Genomic DNA, 20,698 nt, shown 5'->3' with positions numbered 1-20,698 from the left:
CCCTCCAGTCAGCTCCCCTATCCTTCCCTGTCCCTCCAGTCAGCTCCCCTATCCCTGTCCCTGTCCCTCCAGTCAGCTCCCCTATCCCTGTCCCTCCAGTCAGCTCCCCTATCCCTGTCCCTGTCCCTCCAGTCAGCTCCCCTATCCCTGTCCCTGTCCCTCCAGTCAGCTCCCCTATCCCTGTCCCTGTCCCTCCAGTCAGCTCCCCTATCCCTATCCCTGTCCCTCCAGTCAGCTCCCCTATCCCTGTCCCTGTCCCTCCAGTCAGCTCCCCTATCCCTGTCCCTCCAGTCAGCTCCCCTATCCCTGTCCCTGTCCCTCCAGTCAGCTCCCCTATCCCTGTCCCTGTCCCTCCAGTCAGCTCCCCTATCCTTCCCTGTCCCTCCAGTCAGCTCCCCTATCCCTGTCCCTGTCCCTCCAGTCAGCTCCCCTATCCCTGTCCCTGTCCCTCCAGTCAGCTCCCCTATCCTTGTCCCTGTCCCTCCAGTCAGCTCCCCTATCCCTATCCCTGTCCCTCCAGTCAGCTCCCCTATCCCTGTCCCTGTCCCTCCAGTCAGCTCCCCTATCCCTGTCCCTGTCCCTCCAGTCAGCTCCCCTATCCCTGTCCCTGTCCCTCCAGTCAGCTCCCCTATCCCTGTCCCTGTCCCTCCAGTCAGCTCCCCTATCCCTGTCCCTGTCCCTCCAGTCAGCTCCCCTATCCCTGTCCCTGTCCCTCCAGTCAGCTCCCCTATCCCTGTCCCTGTCCCTCCAGTCAGCTCCCCTATCCCTGTCCCTGTCCCTCCAGTCAGCTCCCCTATCCCTGTCCCTGTCCCTCCAGTCAGCTCCCCTATCCCTGTCCCTGTCCCTCCAGTCAGCTCCCCTATCCCTGTCCCTGTCCCTCCAGTCAGCTCCCCTATCCCTGTCCCTCCAGTCAGCTCCCCTATCCCTGTCCCTGTCCCTCCAGTCAGCTCCCCTATCCCTGTCCCTGTCCCTCCAGTCAGCTCCCCTATCCCTGTCCCTGTCCCTCCAGTCAGCTCCCCTATCCCTGTCCCTGTCCCTCCAGTCAGCTCCCCTATCCCTGTCCCTGTCCCTCCAGTCAGCTCCCCTATCCCTGTCCCTGTCCCTCCAGTCAGCTCCCCTATCCCTGTCCCTGTCCCTCCAGTCAGCTCCCCTATCCCTGTCCCTGTCCTCCAGTCAGCTCCCCTATCCCTGTCCCTGTCCCTCCAGTCAGCTCCCCTATCCCTGTCCCTGTCCCTCCAGTCAGCTCCCCTATCCCTGTCCCTGTCCCTCCAGTCAGCTCCCCTATCCCTGTCCCTGTCCCTCCAGTCAGCTCCCCTATCCCTATCCCTGTCCCTCCAGTCAGCTCCCCTATCCCTGTCCCTGTCCCTCCAGTCAGCTCCCCTATCCCTGTCCCTGTCCCTCCAGTCAGCTCCCCTATCCCTGTCCCTGTCCCTCCAGTCAGCTCCCCTATCCCTGTCCCTGTCCCTCCAGTCAGCTCCCCTATCCCTGTCCCTCCAGTCAGCTCCCCTATCCCTGTCCCTGTCCCTCCAGTCAGCTCCCCTATCCCTGTCCCTGTCCCTCCAGTCAGCTCCCCTATCCCTGTCCCTGTCCCTCCAGTCAGCTCCCCTATCCCTGTCCCTGTCCCTCCAGTCAGCTCCCCTATCCCTGTCCCTGTCCCTCCAGTCAGCTCCCCTATCCCTGTCCCTGTCCCTCCAGTCAGCTCCCCTATCCCTGTCCCTGTCCCTCCAGTCAGCTCCCCTATCCCTGTCCCTGTCCCTCCAGTCAGCTCCCCTATCCCTGTCCCTGTCCCTCCAGTCAGCTCCCCTATCCTCCTGTCCCTCCAGTCAGCTCCCCTATCCCTGTCCCTGTCCCTCCAGTCAGCTCCCCTATCCCTGTCCCTGTCCCTCCAGTCAGCTCCCCTATCCCTGTCCCTGTCCCTCCAGTCAGCTCCCCTATCCCTGTCCCTGTCCCTCCAGTCAGCTCCCCTATCCCTGTCCCTGTCCCTCCAGTCAGCTCCCCTATCCCTGTCCCTGTCCCTCCAGTCAGCTCCCCTATCCCTGTCCCTGTCCCTCCAGTCAGCTCCCCTATCCCTGTCCCTCCAGTCAGCTCCCCTATCCCTGTCCCTGTCCCTCCAGTCAGCTCCCCTATCCCTGTCCCTGTCCCTCCAGTCAGCTCCCCTATCCCTGTCCCTGTCCCTCCAGTCAGCTCCCCTATCCCTGTCCCTGTCCCTCCAGTCAGCTCCCCTATCCCTGTCCCTGTCCCTCCAGTCAGCTCCCCTATCCCTGTCCCTGTCCCTCCAGTCAGCTCCCCTATCCCTGTCCCTGTCCCCTCCAGTCAGCTCCCCTATCCCTGTCCCTGTCCCTCCAGTCAGCTCCCCTATCCCTGTCCCTGTCCCTCAGTCAGCTCCCCTATCCCTGTCCCTGTCCCTCCAGTCAGCTCCCCTATCCCTGTCCCTGTCCCTCCAGTCAGCTCCCCTATCCTCCTGTCCCTCCAGTCAGCTCCCCTATCCCTGTCCCTGTCCCTCCAGTCAGCTCCCCTATCCCTGTCCCTGTCCCTCCAGTCAGCTTCCCTATCCCTGTCCCTCCAGTCAGCTCCCCTATCCCTGTCCCTGTCCCTCCAGTCAGCTCCCCTATCCCTGACCCTCCAGTCAGCTCCCCTATCCCTGTCCCTGTACCTCCAGTCAGCTCCCCTATCCCTGTCCCTGTCCCTCCAGTCAGCTCCCCTATCCCTGTCCCTGTCCCTCCAGTCAGCTCCCCTATCCCTGCCCCTCCAGTCAGCTCCCCTATCCCTATTCCTGTCCCTCCAGTCAGCTCCCCTATCCCTGTCCCTGTCCCTCCAGTCAGCTCCCCTATCCCTGTCCCTGTCCCTCCAGTCAGCTCCCCTATCCCTGTCCCTGTCCCTCCAGTCAGCTCCCCTATCCCTGTCCCTGTCCCTCCAGTCAGCTCCCCTATCCCTATCCCTGTCCCTCCAGTCAGCTCCCCTATCCCTGTCCCTGTCCCTCCAGTCAGCTCCCCTATCCCTGTCCCTGTCCCTCCAGTCAGCTCCCCTATCCCTGTCCCTGTCCCTCCAGTCAGCTCCCCTATCCCTGTCCCTGTCCCTCCAGTCAGCTCCCCTATCCCTGTCCCTGTCCCTCCAGTCAGCTCCCCTATCCCTGTCCCTGTCCCTCCAGTCAGCTCCCCTATCCCTGTCCCTGTCCCTCCAGTCAGCTCCCCTATCCCTGTCCCTGTCCCTCCAGTCAGCTCCCCTATCCCTGTCCCTGTCCCTCCAGTCAGCTCCCCTATCCCTGTCCCTGTCCCTCCAGTCAGCTCCCTATCCCTATCCCTGTCCCTCCAGTCAGCTCCCCTATCCCTGTCCCTGTCCCTCCAGTCAGCTCCCCTATCCCTGTCCCTGTCCCTCCAGTCAGCTCCCCTATCCCTGTCCTGTCCCTCCAGTCAGCTCCCCTATCCCTGTCCCTGTCCCTCCAGTCAGCTCCCCTATCCCTGTCCCTGTCCCTCCAGTCAGCTCCCCTATCCCTTCCTGTCCCTCCAGTCAGCTCCCCTATCCCTGTCCCTGTCCTCCAGTCAGCTCCCCTACCCTATCCCTGTCCCTCCAGTCAGCTCCCCTATCCCTGTCCCTGTCCCTCCAGTCAGCTCCCCTATCCCTGTCCCTGTCCCTCCAGTCAGCTCCCCTATCCTCCTGTCCCTCCAGTCAGCTCCCCTATCCCTGTCCCTGTCCCTCCAGTCAGCTCCCCTATCCCTGTCCCTGTCCCTCCAGTCAGCTCCCCTATCCCTGTCCCTGTCCCTCCAGTCAGCTCCCCTATCCCTGTCCCTGTCCCTCCAGTCAGCTCCCCTATCCCTGTCCCTGTCCCTCCAGTCAGCTCCCCTATCCCTATCCCTGTCCCTCCAGTCAGCTCCCCTATCCCTGTCCCTGTCCCTCCAGTCAGCTCCCCTATCCCTGTCCCTCCAGTCAGCTCCCCTATCCATATCCCTGTCCCTCCAGTCAGCTCCCCTATCCCTGTCCCTCCAGTCAGCTCCCTATCCCTAGTCCCTGTCCCTCCAGTCAGCTCCCCTATCCCTGTCCCTGTCCCTCCAGTCAGCTCCCCCTGTCCCTGTCCCTCCAGTCAGCTCCCTATCCCTGTCCCTGTCCCTCCAGTCAGGCTCCCCTATCCCTGTCCCTGTCCCTCCAGTCAGCTCCCCTATCCCTATCCCTGTCCCTCCAGTCAGCTCCCCTATCCCTGTCCCTGTCCCTCCAGTCAGCTCCCCTATCCCTGTCCCTGTCCCTCCAGTCAGCTCCCCTATCCCTGTCCCTCCAGTCAGCTCCCCTATCCCTGTCCCTGTCCCTCCAGTCAGCTCCCCTATCCCTGTCCCTGTCCCTCCAGTCAGCTCCCCTATCCCTGTCCCTGTCCCTCCAGTCAGCTCCCCTATCCCTGTCCCTGTCCCTCCAGTCAGCTCCCCTATCCCTGTCCCTGTCCCTCCAGTCAGCTCCCCTATCCCTGTCCCTGTCCCTCCAGTCAGCTCCCCTATCCCTGTCCCTGTCCCTCCAGTCAGCTCCCCTATCCCTGTCCCTGTCCCTCCAGTCAGCTCCCCTATCCCTGTCCCTGTCCCTCCAGTCAGCTCCCCTATCCCTGTCCCTGTCCCTCCAGTCAGCTCCCCTATCCCTGTCCCTGTCCCTCCAGTCAGCTCCCCTATCCCTATCCCTGTCCCTCCAGTCAGCTCCCCTATCCCTATCCCTGTCCCTCCAGTCAGCTCCCCTATCCCTGTCCCTCCAGTCAGCTCCCCTATCCCTGTCCCTGTCCCTCCAGTCAGCTCCCCTATCCCTGTCCCTGTCCCTCCAGTCAGCTCCCCTATCCCTGTCCCTGTCCCTCCAGTCAGCTCCCCTATCCCTGTCCCTGTCCCTCCAGTCAGCTCCCCTATCCCTGTCCCTGTCCCTCCAGTCAGCTCCCCTATCCCTGTCCCTGTCCCTCCAGTCAGCTCCCCTATCCCTGTCCCTGTCCCTCCAGTCAGCTCCCCTATCCCTGTCCTGTCCCTCCAGTCAGCTCCCCTATCCCTGTCCCTGTCCCTCCAGTCAGCTCCCCTATCCCTGTCCCTGTCCCTCCAGTCAGCTCCCCTATCCCTGTCCCTGTCCCTCCAGTCAGCTCCCCTATCCCTGTCCCTCCAGTCAGCTCCCCTATCCCTGTCCCTGTCCCTCCAGTCAGCTCCCCTATCCCTGTCCCTGTCCCTCCAGTCAGCTCCCCTATCCCTGTCCCTGTCCCTCCAGTCAGCTCCCCTATCCCTGTCCCTGTCCCTCCAGTCAGCTCCCCTATCCCTGTCCCTGTCCCTCCAGTCAGCTCCCCTATCCCTGTCCCTGTCCCTCCAGTCAGCTCCCCTATCCCTGTCCCTGTCCCTCCAGTCAGCTCCCCTATCCCTGTCCCTCCAGTCAGCTCCCCTATCCCTGTCCCTGTCCCTCCAGTCAGCTCCCCTATCCCTGTCCCTGTCCCTCCAGTCAGCTCCCCTATCCCTATCCCTGTCCCTCCAGTCAGCTCCCCTATCCCTGTCCCTGTCCCTCCAGTCAGCTCCCATATCCCTGTCCCTGTCCCTCCAGTAAGCTCCCCTATCCCTGTCCCTCCAGTCAGCTCCCCTATCCCTATCCCTGTCCCTCCAGTCAGCTCCCCTATCCCTGTCCCTGTCCCTCCAGTCAGCTCCCCTATCCCTGTCCCTGTCCCTCCAGTCAGCTCCCCTATCCCTGTCCCTGTCCCTCCAGTCAGCTCCCCTATCCCTGTCCCTGTCCCTCCAGTCAGCTCCCCTATCCCTGTCCCTGTCCCTCCAGTCAGCTCCCCTATCCCTGTCCCTGTCCCTCCAGTCAGCTCCCCTATCCCTTCCCTGTCCCTCCAGTCAGCTCCCCTATCCTGTCCCTGTCCCTCCAGTCAGCTCCCCTATCCCTGTCCCTGTCCCTCCAGTCAGCTCCCCTATCCCTGTCCCTGTCCCTCCAGTCAGCTCCCCTATCCCTGTCCCTGTCCCTCCAGTCAGCTCCCCTATCCCTGTCCCTGTCCCTCCAGTCAGCTCCCCTATCCCTGTCCCTGTCCCTCCAGTCAGCTCCCCTATCCCTTCCTGTCCCTCCAGTCAGCTCCCCTATCCCTGTCCCTGTCCCTCCAGTCAGCTCCCCTATCCCTGTCCCTGTCCCTCCAGTCAGCTCCCCTATCCCTGTCCCTGTCCCTCCAGTCAGCTCCCCTATCCCTGTCCCTGTCCCTCCAGTCAGCTCCCCTATCCCTGTCCCTGTCCCTCCAGTCAGCTCCCCTATCCCTGTCCCTGTCCCTCCAGTCAGCTCCCCTATCCCTGTCCCTGTCCCTCCAGTCAGCTCCCCTATCCCTGTCCCTGTCCCTCCAGTCAGCTCCCCTATCCCTGTCCCTGTCCCTCCAGTCAGCTCCCCTATCCCTGTCCCTGTCCCTCCAGTCAGCTCCCCTATCCCTGTCCCTGTCCCTCCAGTCAGCTCCCCTATCCCTGTCCCTGTCCCTCCAGTCAGCTCCCCTATCCCTGTCCCTGTCCCTCCAGTCAGCTCCCCTATCCCTGTCCCTGTCCCTCCAGTCAGCTCCCCTATCCCTGTCCCTGTCCCTCCAGTCAGCTCCCCTATCCCTGTCCCTGTCCCTCCAGTCAGCTCCCCTATCCCTGTCCCTGTCCCTCCAGTCAGCTCCCCTATCCCTGTCCCTGTCCCTCCAGTCAGCTCCCCTATCCCTGTCCCTGTCCCTCCAGTCAGCTCCCCTATCCCTGTCCCTGTCCCTCCAGTCAGCTCCCCTATCCCTGTCCCTGTCCCTCCAGTCAGCTCCCCTATCCCTGTCCCTGTCCCTCCAGTCAGCTCCCCTATCCCTGTCCCTGTCCCTCCAGTCAGCTCCCCTATCCCTGTCCCTGTCCCTCCAGTCAGCTCCCCTATCCCTGTCCCTGTCCCTCCAGTCAGCTCCCCTATCCCTGTCCCTGTCCCTCCAGTCAGCTCCCCTATCCCTGTCCCTGTCCCTCCAGTCAGCTCCCCTATCCCTGTCCCTGTCCCTCCAGTCAGCTCCCCTATCCCTGTCCCTCCAGTCAGCTCCCCTATCCCTGTCCCTGTCCCTCCAGTCAGCTCCCCTATCCCTGTCCCTGTCCCTCCAGTCAGCTCCCCTATCCTTCCCTGTCCCTCCAGTCAGCTCCCCTATCCCTGTCCCTGTCCCTCCAGTCAGCTCCCCTATCCTGTCCCTGTCCCTCCAGTCAGCTCCCCTATCCCTGTCCCTGTCCCTCCAGTCAGCTCCCCTATCCCTGTCCCTGTCCCTCCAGTCAGCTCCCCTATCCCTGTCCCTGTCCCTCCAGTCAGCTCCCCTATCCCTGTCCCTGTCCCTCCAGTCAGCTCCCCTATCCCTGTCCCTGTCCCTCCAGTCAGCTCCCCTATCCCTGTCCCTGTCCCTCCAGTCAGCTCCCCTATCCCTGTCCCTCCAGTCAGCTCCCCTATCCCTGTCCCTGTCCCTCCAGTCAGCTCCCCTATCCCCTGTCCCTCCAGTCAGCTCCCCTATCCCTGTCCCTGTCCCTCCAGTCAGCTCCCCTATCCCTGTCCCTGTCCCTCCAGTCAGCTCCCCTATCCCTGTCCCTCCAGTCAGCTCCCCTATCCCTGTCCCTGTCCCTCCAGTCAGCTCCCCTATCCCTGTCCCTGTCCCTCCAGTCAGCTCCCCTATCCCTGTCCCTGTCCCTCCAGTCAGCTCCCCTATCCCTGTCCCTGTCCCTCCAGTCAGCTCCCCTATCCCTGTCCCTGTCCCTCCAGTCAGCTCCCCTATCCCTGTCCCTGTCCCTCCAGTCAGCTCCCCTATCCCTGTCCCTGTCCCTCCAGTCAGCTCCCCTATCCCTGTCCCTGTCCCTCCAGTCAGCTCCCCTATCCTTCCCTGTCCCTCCAGTCAGCTCCCCTATCCCTGTCCCTGTCCCTCCAGTCAGCTCCCCTATCCCCTGTCCCTCCAGTCAGCTCCCCTATCCCTGTCCCGTCCTCCAGTCAGCTCCCCTATCCCTGTCCCTGTCCCTCCAGTCAGCTCCCCTATCCCTGTCCCTGTCCCTCCAGTCAGCTCCCCTATCCCTGTCCCTGTCCCTCCAGTCAGCTCCCCTATCCCTGTCCCTGTCCCTCCAGTCAGCTCCCCTATCCCTGTCCCTGTCCCTCCAGTCAGCTCCCCTATCCCTATCCCTGTCCCTCCAGTCAGCTCCCCTATCCCTGTCCCTCCAGTCAGCTCCCCTATCCCTGTCCCTGTCCCTCCAGTCAGCTCCTCTATCCCTGTCCCTCCAGTCAGCTCCCCTATCCCTGTCCCTCCAGTCAGCTCCCCTATCCCTGTCCCTGTCCCTCCAGTCAGCTCCCCTATCCCTGTCCCTGTCCCTCCAGTCAGCTCCCCTATCCCTGTCCCTCCAGTCAGCTCCCCTATCCCTGTCCCTCCAGTCAGCTCCCCTATCCCTGTCCCTGTCCCTCCAGTCAGCTCCCCTATCCCTGTCCCTCCAGTCAGCTCCCCTATCCCTGTCCCTGTCCCTCCAGTCAGCTCCCCTATCCCTGTCCCTGTCCCTCCAGTCAGCTCCCCTATCCCTGTCCCTGTCCCTCCAGTCAGCTCCCCTATCCCTGTCCCTGTCCCTCCAGTCAGCTCCCCTATCCCTGTCCCTGTCCCTCCAGTCAGCTCCCCTATCCCTGTCCCTGTCCCTCCAGTCAGCTCCCCTATCCCTGTCCCTGTCCCTCCAGTCAGCTCCCCTATCCCTGTCCCTGTCCCTCCAGTCAGCTCCCCTATCCCTGTCCCTGTCCCTCCAGTCAGCTCCCCTATCCCTGTCCCTGTCCCTCCAGTCAGCTCCCCTATCCCTGTCCCTGTCCCTCCAGTCAGCTCCCCTATCCCTGTCCCTGTCCCTCCAGTCAGCTCCCCTATCCCTGTCCCTGTCCCTCCAGTCAGCTCCCCTATCCCTGTCCCTGTCCCTCCAGTCAGCTCCCCTATCCCTGTCCCTGTCCCTCCAGTCAGCTCCCCTATCCCTGTCCCTCCAGTCAGCTCCCCTATCCCTGTCCCTGTCCCTCCAGTCAGCTCCCCTATCCCTGTCCCTGTCCCTCCAGTCAGCTCCCCTATCCCTGTCCCTGTCCCTCCAGTCAGCTCCCCTATCCCTGTCCCTGTCCCTCCAGTCAGCTCCCCTATCCCTGTCCCTGTCCCTCCAGTCAGCTCCCCTATCCCTGTCCCTGTCCCTCCAGTCAGCTCCCCTATCCCTGTCCCTCCAGTCAGCTCCCCTATCCCTGTCCCTGTCCCTCCAGTCAGCTCCCCTATCCCTGTCCCTGTCCCTCCAGTCAGCTCCCCTATCCTGTCCCTCCAGTCAGCTCCCCTATCCCTGTCCCTGTCCCTCCAGTCAGCTCCCCTATCCCTGTCCCTGTCCCTCCAGTCAGCTCCCCTATCCCTGTCCCTGTCCCTCCAGTCAGCTCCCCTATCCCTGTCCCTGTCCCTCCAGTCAGCTCCCCTATCCCTGTCCCTGTCCCTCCAGTCAGCTCCCCTATCCCTGTCCCTGTCCCTCCAGTCAGCTCCCCTATCCCTGTCCCTCCAGTCAGCTCCCCTATCCCTGTCCCTGTCCCTCCAGTCAGCTCCCCTATCCCTGTCCCTGTCCCTCCAGTCAGCTCCCCTATCCCTGTCCCTGTCCCTCCAGTCAGCTCCCCTATCCTGTCCCTGTCCCTCCAGTCAGCTCCCCTATCCCTGTCCCTGTCCCTCCAGTCAGCTCCCCTATCCCTGTCCCTCCAGTCAGCTCCCCTATCCCTGTCCCTGTCCCTCCAGTCAGCTCCCCTATCCCTGTCCCTGTCCCTCCAGTCAGCTCCCCTATCCCTGTCCCTGTCCCTCCAGTCAGCTCCCCTATCCCTGTCCCTGTCCCTCCAGTCAGCTCCCCTATCCCTGTCCCTGTCCCTCCAGTCAGCTCCCCTATCCCTATCCCTGTCCCTCCAGTCAGCTCCCCTATCCCTGTCCCTCCAGTCAGCTCCCCTATCCCTGTCCCTGTCCCTCCAGTCAGCTCCCCTATCCCTGTCCCTGTCCCTCCAGTCAGCTCCCCTATCCCTGTCCCTCCAGTCAGCTCCCCTATCCCTGTCCCTGTCCCTCCAGTCAGCTCCCCTATCCCTGTCCCTGTCCCTCCAGTCAGCTCCCCTATCCCTGTCCCTGTCCCTCCAGTCAGCTCCCCTATCCCTGTCCCTGTCCCTCCAGTCAGCTCCCCTATCCCTGTCCCTGTCCCTCCAGTCAGCTCCCCTATCCCTGTCCCTGTCCCTCCAGTCAGCTCCCCTATCCCTGTCCCTCCAGTCAGCTCCCCTGTCCCTGTCCCTCCAGTCAGCTCCCCTATCCCTGTCCCTGTCCCTCCAGTCAGCTCCCCTATCCCTGTCCCTGTCCCTCCAGTCAGCTCCCCTATCCCTGTCCCTCCAGTCAGCTCCCCTATCCCTGTCCCTGTCCCTCCAGTCAGCTCCCCTATCCCTATCCCTGTCCCTCCAGTCAGCTCCCCTATCCCTGTCCCTGTCCCTCCAGTCAGCTCCCCTATCCCTGTCCCTGTCCCTCCAGTCAGCTCCCCTATCCCTGTCCCTGTCCCTCCAGTCAGCTCCCCTATCCCTGTCCCTGTCCCTCCAGTCAGCTCCCCTATCCCTGTCCCTGTCCCTCCAGTCAGCTCCCCTATCCCTGTCCCTGTCCCTCCAGTCAGCTCCCCTATCCCTGTCCCTGTCCCTCCAGTCAGCTCCCCTATCCCTGTCCCTGTCCCTCCAGTCAGCTCCCCTATCCCTGTCCCTCCAGTCAGCTCCCCTATCCCTGTCCCTGTCCCTCCAGTCAGCTCCCCTATCCCTGTCCCTGTCCCTCCAGTCAGCTCCCCTATCCCTGTCCCTCCAGTCAGCTCCCCTATCCCTGTCCCTGTCCCTCCAGTCAGCTCCCCTATCCCTGTCCCTGTCCCTCCAGTCAGCTCCCCTATCCCTGTCCCTGTCCCTCCAGTCAGCTCCCCTATCCCTGTCCCTGTCCCTCCAGTCAGCTCCCCTATCCCTGTCCCTGTCCCTCCAGTCAGCTCCCCTATCCCTGTCCCTGTCCCTCCAGTCAGCTCCCCTATCCCTGTCCCTCCAGTCAGCTCCCCTATCCCTGTCCCTGTCCCTCCAGTCAGCTCCCCTATCCCTGTCCCTGTCCCTCCAGTCAGCTCCCCTATCCCTGTCCCTGTCCCTCCAGTCAGCTCCCCTATCCCTGTCCCTGTCCCTCCAGTCAGCTCCCCTATCCCTGTCCCTGTCCCTCCAGTCAGCTCCCCTATCCCTGTCCCTGTCCCTCCAGTCAGCTCCCCTATCCCTGTCCCTGTCCCTCCAGTCAGCTCCCCTATCCCTGTCCCTGTCCCTCCAGTCAGCTCCCCTATCCCTGTCCCTGTCCCTCCAGTCAGCTCCCCTATCCCTGTCCCTGTCCCTCCAGTCAGCTCCCCTATCCCTGTCCCTGTCCCTCCAGTCAGCTCCCCTATCCCTGTCCCTCCAGTCAGCTCCCCTATCCCTGTCCCTGTCCCTCCAGTCAGCTCCCCTATCCCTGTCCCTGTCCCTCCAGTCAGCTCCCCTATCCCTGTCCCTGTCCCTCCAGTCAGCTCCCCTATCCCTGTCCCTGTCCCTCCAGTCAGCTCCCCTATCCCTGTCCCTGTCCCTCCAGTCAGCTCCCCTATCCCTGTCCCTGTCCCTCCAGTCAGCTCCCCTATCCCTGTCCCTGTCCCTCCAGTCAGCTCCCCTATCCCTGTCCCTGTCCCTCCAGTCAGCTCCCCTATCCCTGTCCCTGTCCCTCCAGTCAGCTCCCCTATCCCTGTCCCTGTCCCTCCAGTCAGCTCCCCTATCCCTGTCCCTGTCCCTCCAGTCAGCTCCCCTATCCCTGTCCCTGTCCCTCCAGTCAGCTCCCCTATCCCTGTCCCTGTCCCTCCAGTCAGCTCCCCTATCCCTGTCCCTGTCCCTCCAGTCAGCTCCCCTATCCCTGTCCCTGTCCCTCCAGTCAGCTCCCCTATCCCTGTCCCTGTCCCTCCAGTCAGCTCCCCTATCCCTGTCCCTGTCCCTCCAGTCAGCTCCCCTATCCCTGTCCCTCCAGTCAGCTCCCCTATCCCTGTCCCTGTCCCTCCAGTCAGCTCCCCTATCCCTGTCCCTGTCCCTCCAGTCAGCTCCCCTATCCCTGTCCCTGTCCCTCCAGTCAGCTCCCCTATCCCTGTCCCTGTCCCTCCAGTCAGCTCCCCTATCCCTGTCCCTGTCCCTCCAGTCAGCTCCCCTATCCCTGTCCCTGTCCCTCCAGTCAGCTCCCCTATCCCTGTCCCTGTCCCTCCAGTCAGCTCCCCTATCCCTGTCCCTGTCCCTCCAGTCAGCTCCCCTATCCCTGTCCCTGTCCCTCCAGTCAGCTCCCCTATCCCTGTCCTGTCCCTCCAGTCAGCTCCCCTATCCCTGTCCCTGTCCCTCCAGTCAGCTCCCCTATCCCTGTCCCTGTCCCTCCAGTCAGCTCCCCTATCCCTGTCCCTGTCCCTCCAGTCAGCTCCCCTATCCCTGTCCCTGTCCCTCCAGTCAGCTCCCCTATCCCTGTCCCTGTCCCTCCAGTCAGCTCCCCTATCCCTGTCCCTGTCCCTCCAGTCAGCTCCCCTATCCCTTCCCTGTCCCTCCAGTCAGCTCCCCTATCCCTGTCCCTGTCCCTCCAGTCAGCTCCCCTATCCCTGTCCCTGTCCCTCCAGTCAGCTCCCCTATCCCTGTCCCTGTCCCTCCAGTCAGCTCCCCTATCCCTATCCCTGTCCCTCCAGTCAGCTCCCCTATCCCTGTCCCTGTCCCTCCAGTCAGCTCCCCTATCCCTGTCCCTGTCCCTCCAGTCAGCTCCCCTATCCCTGTCCCTCCAGTCAGCTCCCCTATCCCTATCCCTGTCCCTCCAGTCAGCTCCCCTATCCCTGTCCCTCCAGTCAGCTCCCCTATCCCTGTCCCTGTCCCTCCAGTCAGCTCCCCTATCCCTGTCCCTGTCCCTCCAGTCAGCTCCACTATCCCTGTCCCTCCAGTCAGCTCCCCTATCCCTGTCCCTGTCCCTCCAGTCAGCTCCCCTATCCCTATCCCTGTCCCTCCAGTCAGCTCCCCTATCCCTGTCCCTCCAGTCAGCTCCCCTATCCCTGTCCCTGTCCCTCCAGTCAGCTCCCCTATCCTTCCCTGTCCCTCCAGTCAGCTCCCCTATCCCTGTCCCTGTCCCTCCAGTCAGCTCCCCTATCCCTGTCCCTGCCCCTCCAGTCAGCTCCCCTATCCCTGTCCCTGTCCCTCCAGTCAGCTCCCCTATCCCTGTCCCTGTCCCTCCAGTCAGCTCCCCTATCCCTGTCCCTGTCCCTCAGTCAGCTCCCCTATCCCTGTCCCTGTCCCTCCAGTCAGCTCCCCTATCCCTATCCCTGTCCCTCCAGTCAGCTCCCCTATCCCTGTCCCTGTCCCTCCAGTCAGCTCCCCTATCCCTGTCCCTGTCCCTCCAGTCAGCTCCCCTATCCCTGTCCCTGTCCCTCCAGTCAGCTCCCCTATCCCTGTCCCTGTCCCTCCAGTCAGCTCCCTATCCCTATCCCTGTCCCTCCAGTCAGCTCCCCTATCCCTATCCCTGTCCCTCCAGTCAGCTCCCCTATCCCTGTCCCTGTCCCTCCAGTCAGCTCCCCTATCCCTGTCCCTGTCCCTCCAGTCAGCTCCCCTATCCCTGTCCCTCCAGTCAGCTCCCCTATCCCTGTCCCTGTCCCTCCAGTCAGCTCCCCTATCCCTGTCCCTCCAGTCAGCTCCCCTATCCCTGTCCCTGTCCCTCCAGTCAGCTCCCCTATCCCTATCCCTGTCCCTCCAGTCAGCTCCCCTATCCCTATCCCTGTCCCTCCAGTCAGCTCCCCTATCCCTGTCCCTCCAGTCAGCTCCCCTATCCCTGTCCCTGTCCCTCCAGTCAGCTCCCCTATCCCTGTCCCTGTCCCTCCAGTCAGCTCCCCTATCCCTGTCCCTCCAGTCAGCTCCCCTATCCCTGTCCCTCCAGTCAGCTCCCCTATCCCTATCCCTGTCCCTCCAGTCAGCTCCCCTATCCCTGTCCCTGTCCCTCCAGTCAGCTTCCCTATCCCTGTCCCTCCAGTCAGCTCCCCTATCCCTGTCCCTGTCCCTCCAGTCAGCTCCCCTATCCCTATCCCTGTCCCTCCAGTCAGCTTCCCTATCCCTGTCCCTCCAGTCGGCTCCCCTATCCCTGTCCCTATCCCTCCAGTCGGCTCCCCTATCCCTGTCCCTGTCCCTCCAGTCAGCTCCCCTATCCCTATCCCTATCCCTCCAGTCAGCTCCCTTATCCCTGTCCCTGTCCCTCCAGTCAGCTCCCCTATCCCTGTCCCTCCAGTCGGCTCCCCTATCCCTGTCCCTATCCCTCCAGTCGGCTCCCCTATCCCTGTCCCTGTCCCTCCAGTCAGCTCCCCTATCCCTGTCCCTCCAGTCAGCTCCCCTATCCCTGTCCCTGTCCCTCCAGTCAGCTCCCCTATCCCTATCCCTATCCCTCCAGTCAGCTCCCTTATCCCTGTCCCTGTCCCTCCAGTCAGCTCCCCTATCCCTATCCCTATCCCTCCAGTCAGCTCCCTTATCCCTATCCCTGTCCCTCCAGTCAGCTCCCCTATCCCTGTCCCTGTCCCTCCAGTCAGCTCCCCTATCCCTGTCCCTGTCCCTCCAGTCAGCTCCCCTATCCCTGTCCCTGTCCCTCCAGTCAGCTCCCCTATCCCTGTCCCTCCAGTCAGCTCCCCTATCCCTGTCCCTGTCCCTCCAGTCAGCTCCCCTATCCCTGTCCCTGTTCCTCTAGTCAGCTCCCCTATCCCTATCCCTGTCCCTCCAGTCAGCTCCCCTATCCCTGTCCCTGTCCCTCCAGTCAGCTCCCCTATCCCTATCCCTGTCCCTCCAGTCAGCTCCCCTATCCCTGTCCCTGTCCCTCCAGTCAGCTCCCCTATCCCTATCCCTGTCCCTCCAGTCAGCTCCCCTATCCCTGTCCCTCCAGTCAGCTCCCCTATCCCTGTCCCTGTCCCTCCAGTCAGCTCCCCTATCCCTGTCCCTCCAGTCAGCTACCCTATCCCTGTCCCTGTCCCTCCAGTCAGCTCCCCTATCCCTGTCCCTGTCCCTCCAGTCAGCTCCCCTATCCCTGTCCCTGTCCCTCCAGTCAGCTCCCCTATCCCTGTCCCTCCAGTCAGCTCCCCTATCCCTGTCCCTGTCCCTCCAGTCAGCTCCCCTATCCCTGTACCTGTCCCTCCAGTCAGCTCCCCTATCCCTGTCCCTCCAGTCAGCTCCCCTATCCCTGTCCCTGTCCCTCCAGTCAGCTCCCCTATCCCTATCCCTGTCCCTCCAGTCAGCTCCCCTATCCCTGTCCCTGTCCCTCCAGTCAGCTCCCCTATCCCTGTCCCTGTCCCTCCAGTCAGCTCCCCTATCCCTGTCCCTCCAGTCAGCTCCCCTATCCCTGTCCCTGTCCCTCCAGTCAGCTCCCCTATCCCTGTCCCTATCCCTCCAGTCAGCTCCCCTATCCCTGTCCCTGTCCCTCCAGTCAGCTCCCCTATCCCTATCCCTTTCCCTCCAGTCAGCTCCCCTATCCCTGTCCCTGTCCCTCCAGTCAGCTCCCCTATCCCTGTCCCTCCAGTCAGCTCCCCTATCCCTGTCCCTCCAGTCAGCTCCCCTATCCCTGTCCCTGTCCCTCCAGTCAGCTCCCCTATCCCTATCCCTGTCCCTCCAGTCAGCTCCCCTATCCCTGTCCCTGTCCCTCCAGTCAGCTCCCCTATCCCTGTCCCTCCAGTCAGCTCCCCTATCCCTGTCCCTGTCCCTCCAGTCAGCTCCCCTATCCCTGTCCCTGTCCCTCCAGTCAGCTCCCCTATCCCTGTCCCTGTCCCTCCAGTCAGCTCCCCTATCCCTATCCCTGTCCCTCCAGTCAGCTCCCCTATCCCTGTCCCTGTCCCTCCAGTCAGCTCCCCTATCCCTGTCCCTCCAGTCAGCTCCCCTATCCCTGTCCCTGTCCCTCCAGTCAGCTCCCCTATCCCTATCCCTGTCCCTCCAGTCAGCTCCCCTATCCCTATCCCTGTCCCTCCAGTCAGCTCCCCTATCCCTGTCCCTGTCCCTCCATTCAGCTCCCCTATCCCTGTCCCTCTAGTCAGCTCCACTATCCCTGTCCCTGTCCCTCCAGTCAGCTCCCCTATCCCTGTCCCTGTCCCTCCAGTCAGCTCCCCTATCCCTATCCCTGTCCCTCCAGTCAGCTCCCCTATCCCTGTCCCTGTCCCTCCAGTCAGCTCCCCTATCCCTATCCCTCCAGTCAGCTCCCCTATCCCTGTCCCTATCCCTCCAGTCAGCTCCCCTATCCCTGTCCCTCCAGTCAGCTCCCCTATCCCTGTCCCTGTCCCTCCAGTCAGCTCCCCTATCCCTGTCCCTGTCCCTCCAGTCAGCTCCCCTATCCCTGTCCCTGTCCCTCCAGTCAGCTCCCCTATCCCTATCCCTGTCCCTCCAGTCAGCTCCCCTATCCCTATCCCTGTCCCTCCAGTCAGCTCCCCTATCCCTGTCCCTGTCCCTCCAGTCAGCTCCCCTATCCCTATCCCTGTCCCTCCAGTCAGCTCCCCTATCCCTGTCCCTGTCCCTCCAGTCAGCTCCCCTATCCCTGTCCCTGTCCCTCCAGTCAGCTCCCCTATCCCTGTCCCTCCAGTCAGCTCCCCTATCCCTGTCCCTGTCCCTCCAGTCAGCTCCCCTATCCCTATCCCTGTCCCTCCAGTCAGCTCCCCTATCCCTGTCCCTGTCCCTCCAGTCAGCTCCCCTATCCCTGTCCCTGTCCCTCCAGTCAGCTCCCCTATCCCTGTCCCTGTCCCTCCAGTCAGCTCCCCTATCCCTGTCCCTCCAGTCAGCTCCCCTATCCCTGTCCCCGTCCCTCCAGTCAGCTCCCCTATCCCTGTCCCTGTCCCTCCAGTCAGCTCCCCTATTCCTGTCCCTGTCCCTCCAGTCAGCTCCCCTATCCCTGTCCCTGTCCCTCCAGTCAGCTCCCCTATCCCTATCCCTGTCCCTCCAGTCAGCTCCCCTATCCCTATCCCTGTCCCTCCAGTCAGCTCCCCTATCCCTATCCCTGTCCCTCCAGTCAGCTCCCCTATCCCTATCCCTGTCCCTCCAGTCAGCTCCCCTATCCCTGTCCCTGTCCCTCCAGTCAGCTCCCCTATCCCTGTCCCCCCATCCCCACTCCCCCTCTCCCTGCAGCCTGCTCTCTCTCATACCTTTTCCCCAGTAGCAGCTGTCAGTACAAAGGTGGAGAAGACAGGGAGTTGGTACTTGGTTCCTGTGGGCCAGCTTTCGATAGTAGCTCCCATTGGCAGGCAGAAGACAGGCACAGTCCGTGGGAGAGGGAAGGACTCAGTGTTAGTCTCTGGGTACCTGCTGATCAGACCTGGCATGGCACAGAAATGGCACGAGTCAGTAAGTCAGCTCGAGGAAAGCCAATAAAGTTAATCTAATCCATCTCCTCACCCTTCATCCTCTCAAGAGGCTGATTCAGGCTCCTCAACTAGTTTCACAATCATATGTCACGTAACGTAAGTCCAGCCCTGTCTGTGTCACTGACTGACCACTCGATAGTGCGGCCCTGTCACTGTGTCACTGACTGACCGCTCGATAGTGCGGCCCTGTCACTGTGTCACTGACTGACCGCTCGATAGTGCGGCCCTGTCACTGTGTCACTGACTGACCGCTCGATAGTGCGGCCCTGTCACTGTGTCACTGACTGACCGCTCGATAGTGCGGCCCTGTCACTGTGTCACTGACTGACCGCTCGATAGTGCGGCCCTGTCACTGTGTCACTGACTGACCGCTCGATAGTGCGGCCCTGTCACTGTGTCACTGACTGACCGCTCGATAGTGCGGCCCTGTCACTGTGTCACTGACTGACCGCTCGATAGTGCGACCCTGTCACTGTGTCACTGACTGACCGCTCGATAGTGTGGCCCTGTCACTGTGTCACTGACTGACTGACCCCTCGATAGTGCGGCCCTGTCACTGTGTCACTGACTGACCGCTCGATAGTGCGGCCCTGTCACTGTGTCACTGACTGACCGCTCGATAGTGCGGCCCTGTCACTGTGTCACTGACTGACTACTCGATAGTGCGGCCCTGTCACTGTGTCACTGACTGACCGCTCGATAGTGCGACCCTGTCACTGTGTCACTGACTGACCGCTCGATAGTGCGGCCCTGTCACTGTGTCACTGACTGACTGACCCCTCGATAGTGCGGCCCTGTCACTGTGTCACTGACTGACCGCTCGATAGTGCGGCCCTGTCACTGTGTCACTGACTGACCACTCGATAGTGCGGCCCTGTCACTGTGTCACTGACTGACCACTCGATAGTCCAGCCCTGTCACTGTGTCACTGACTGACCCCTCGATAGTGCGGCCCTGTCACTGTGTCACTGACTGACCACTCGATAGTGCGGCCCTGTCACTGTGTCACTGACTGACTGACCCCTCGATAGTGCGGCCCTGTCACTGTGTCACTGAGTGACTGACCACTCGATAGTGCGGCCCTGTCACTGTGTCACTGACTGACCCCTCGATAGTGCGGCCCTGTCACTGTGTCACTGACTGACCCCTCGATAGTGCGGCCCTGTCACTGTGTCACTGACTGACCCCTCGATAGTGCGGCCCTGTCACTGTGTCACTGAGTGACTGACCACTCGATAGTGCGGCCCTGTCACTGTGTCACTGAGTGACTGACCACTCGATAGTGCGGCCCTGTCACTGTGTCACTGAGTGACTGACCACTCGATAGTGTGGCCCTGTCACTGTGTCACTGAGTGACTGACCACTCGATAGTGCGGCCCTGTCACTGTGTCACTGACTGACCCCTCGATAGTGCGGCCCTGTCACTGTGTCACTGACTGACCACTCGATAGTGCGGCCCTGTCACTGTGTCACTGACTGACTGACCACTCGATAGTGCGGCCCTGTCACTGTGTCACTGACTGACCACTCGATAGTGCGGCCCTGTCACTGTGTCACTGACTGACCCCTCGATAGTTCGGCCCTGTCACTGTGTCACTGACTGACCCCTCGATAGTGCGGCCCTGTCACTGTGTTACTGACTGACTGACCCCTCGATAGTGCGGCCCTGTCACTGTGTCACTGACTGACCGCTCGATAGTGCGGCCCTGTCACTGTGTCACTGACTGACCACTCGATAGTGCAGCCCTGTCACTGTGTCACTGACTGACTGACCACTCGATAGTGCGGCCCTGTCACTGTGTCACTGACTGACCACTCGATAGTGCGGCCCTGTCACTGTGTCACTGACTGACCCCTCGATAGTTCGGCCCTGTCACTGTGTCACTGACTGACCCCTCGATAGTGCGGCCCTGTCACTGTGTCACTGACTGACTGACCCTCGATAGTGCGGCCCTGTCACTGTGTCACTGACTGACCGCTCGATAGTGCGGCCCTGTCACTGTGTCACTGACTGACCCCTCGATAGTGCGGCCCTGTCACTGTGAGACTGACTGACGCCTCGATAGTGCGGCCCTGTCACTGTGTCACTGACTGACCGCTCGATAGTGCGGCCCTGTCACTGTGTCACTGACTGACCCCTCGATAGTGCGGCCCTGTCACTGTGTCACTGAGTGACTGACCACTCGATAGTGCGGCCCTGTCACTGTGTCACTGAGTGACTGACCACTCGATAGTGCGGCCCTGTCACTGTGTCACTGAGTGACTGACCACTCGATAGTGCGGCCCTGTCACTGTGTCACTGAGTGACTGACCACTCGATAGTGCGGCCCTGTCACTGTGTCACTGACTGACCCCTCGATAGTGCGGCCCTGTCACTGTGTCACTGACTGACCACTCGATAGTGCGGCCCTGTCACTGTGTCACTGACTGACTGACCACTCGATAGTGCGGCCCTGTCACTGTGTCACTGACTGACCACTCGATAGTGCGGCCCTGTCACTGTGTCACTGACTGACCCCTCGATAGTTCGGCCCTGTCACTGTGTCACTGACTGACCCCTCGATAGTGCGGCCCTGTCACTGTGTCACTGACTGACTGACCCCTCGATAGTGCGGCCCTGTCACTGTGTCACTGACTGACCGCTCGATAGTGCGGCCCTGTCACTGTGTCACTGACTGACCCCTCGATAGTTCGGCCCTGTCACTGTGTCACTGACTGACCCCTCGATAGTGCGGCCCTGTCACTGTGTCACTGACTGACTGACCCCTCGATAGTGCGGCCCTGTCACTGTGTCACTGACTGACCGCTCGATAGTGCGGCCCTGTCACTGTGTCACTGACTGACTGACCCCTCGATAGTGCGGCCCTGTCACTGTGTCACTGACTGACCGCTCGATAGTGCGGTCCTGTCACTGTGTCACTGACTGACCGCTCGATAGTGCGGCCCTGTCACTGTGTCACTGACTGACCGCTCGATAGTGCGGCCCTGTCACTGTGTCACTGACTGACCGCTCGATAGTGCGGCCCTGTCACTGTGTCACTGACTGACCGCTCGACAGTGCGGCCCTGTCACTGTGTCACTGACTGACTGACCGCTCGATAGTGCGGTCCTGTCACTGTGTCACTGACTGACCGCTCGATAGTGCAGTCCTGTCACTGTGTCACTGACTGACTGACCCCTCGATAGTGCGGCCCTGTCACTGTGTCACTGACTGACTGACCCCACGATAGTGCGGCCCTGTCACTGTGTCACTGACTGACTGCTCGATAGTGCGGCCCTGTCACTGTGTCACTGACTGACTGACCGCTCGATAGTGCAGTCCTGCAGTTCACTCCAATCTA

General features: G+C 62.2%; 1 protein-coding gene across 1 annotated transcript in view; it reads right to left on the bottom strand.

Moving 5' to 3' along the window:
- The window catches only part of LOC121272863 (DENN domain-containing protein 4B-like), a 248,265-nt gene that overhangs the window by 125,648 nt on the left and 101,919 nt on the right, over positions 1–20,698 (bottom strand). The window contains exon 5 of the mRNA XM_041179697.1: positions 17,139–17,308. Within this exon, the coding sequence (XP_041035631.1) occupies positions 17,139–17,308 (170 nt within the window). The remainder of the gene's footprint in view (positions 1–17,138; positions 17,309–20,698) is intronic.

The sequence above is a fragment of the Carcharodon carcharias genome, chromosome 36 (assembly GCF_017639515.1).
Source record: "Carcharodon carcharias isolate sCarCar2 chromosome 36, sCarCar2.pri, whole genome shotgun sequence".
NCBI lineage: Eukaryota > Metazoa > Chordata > Chondrichthyes > Lamniformes > Lamnidae > Carcharodon > Carcharodon carcharias.
Note: the sequence above shows the minus strand (reverse complement) of the source record. Positions and strands in the feature narration are given on the sequence as shown.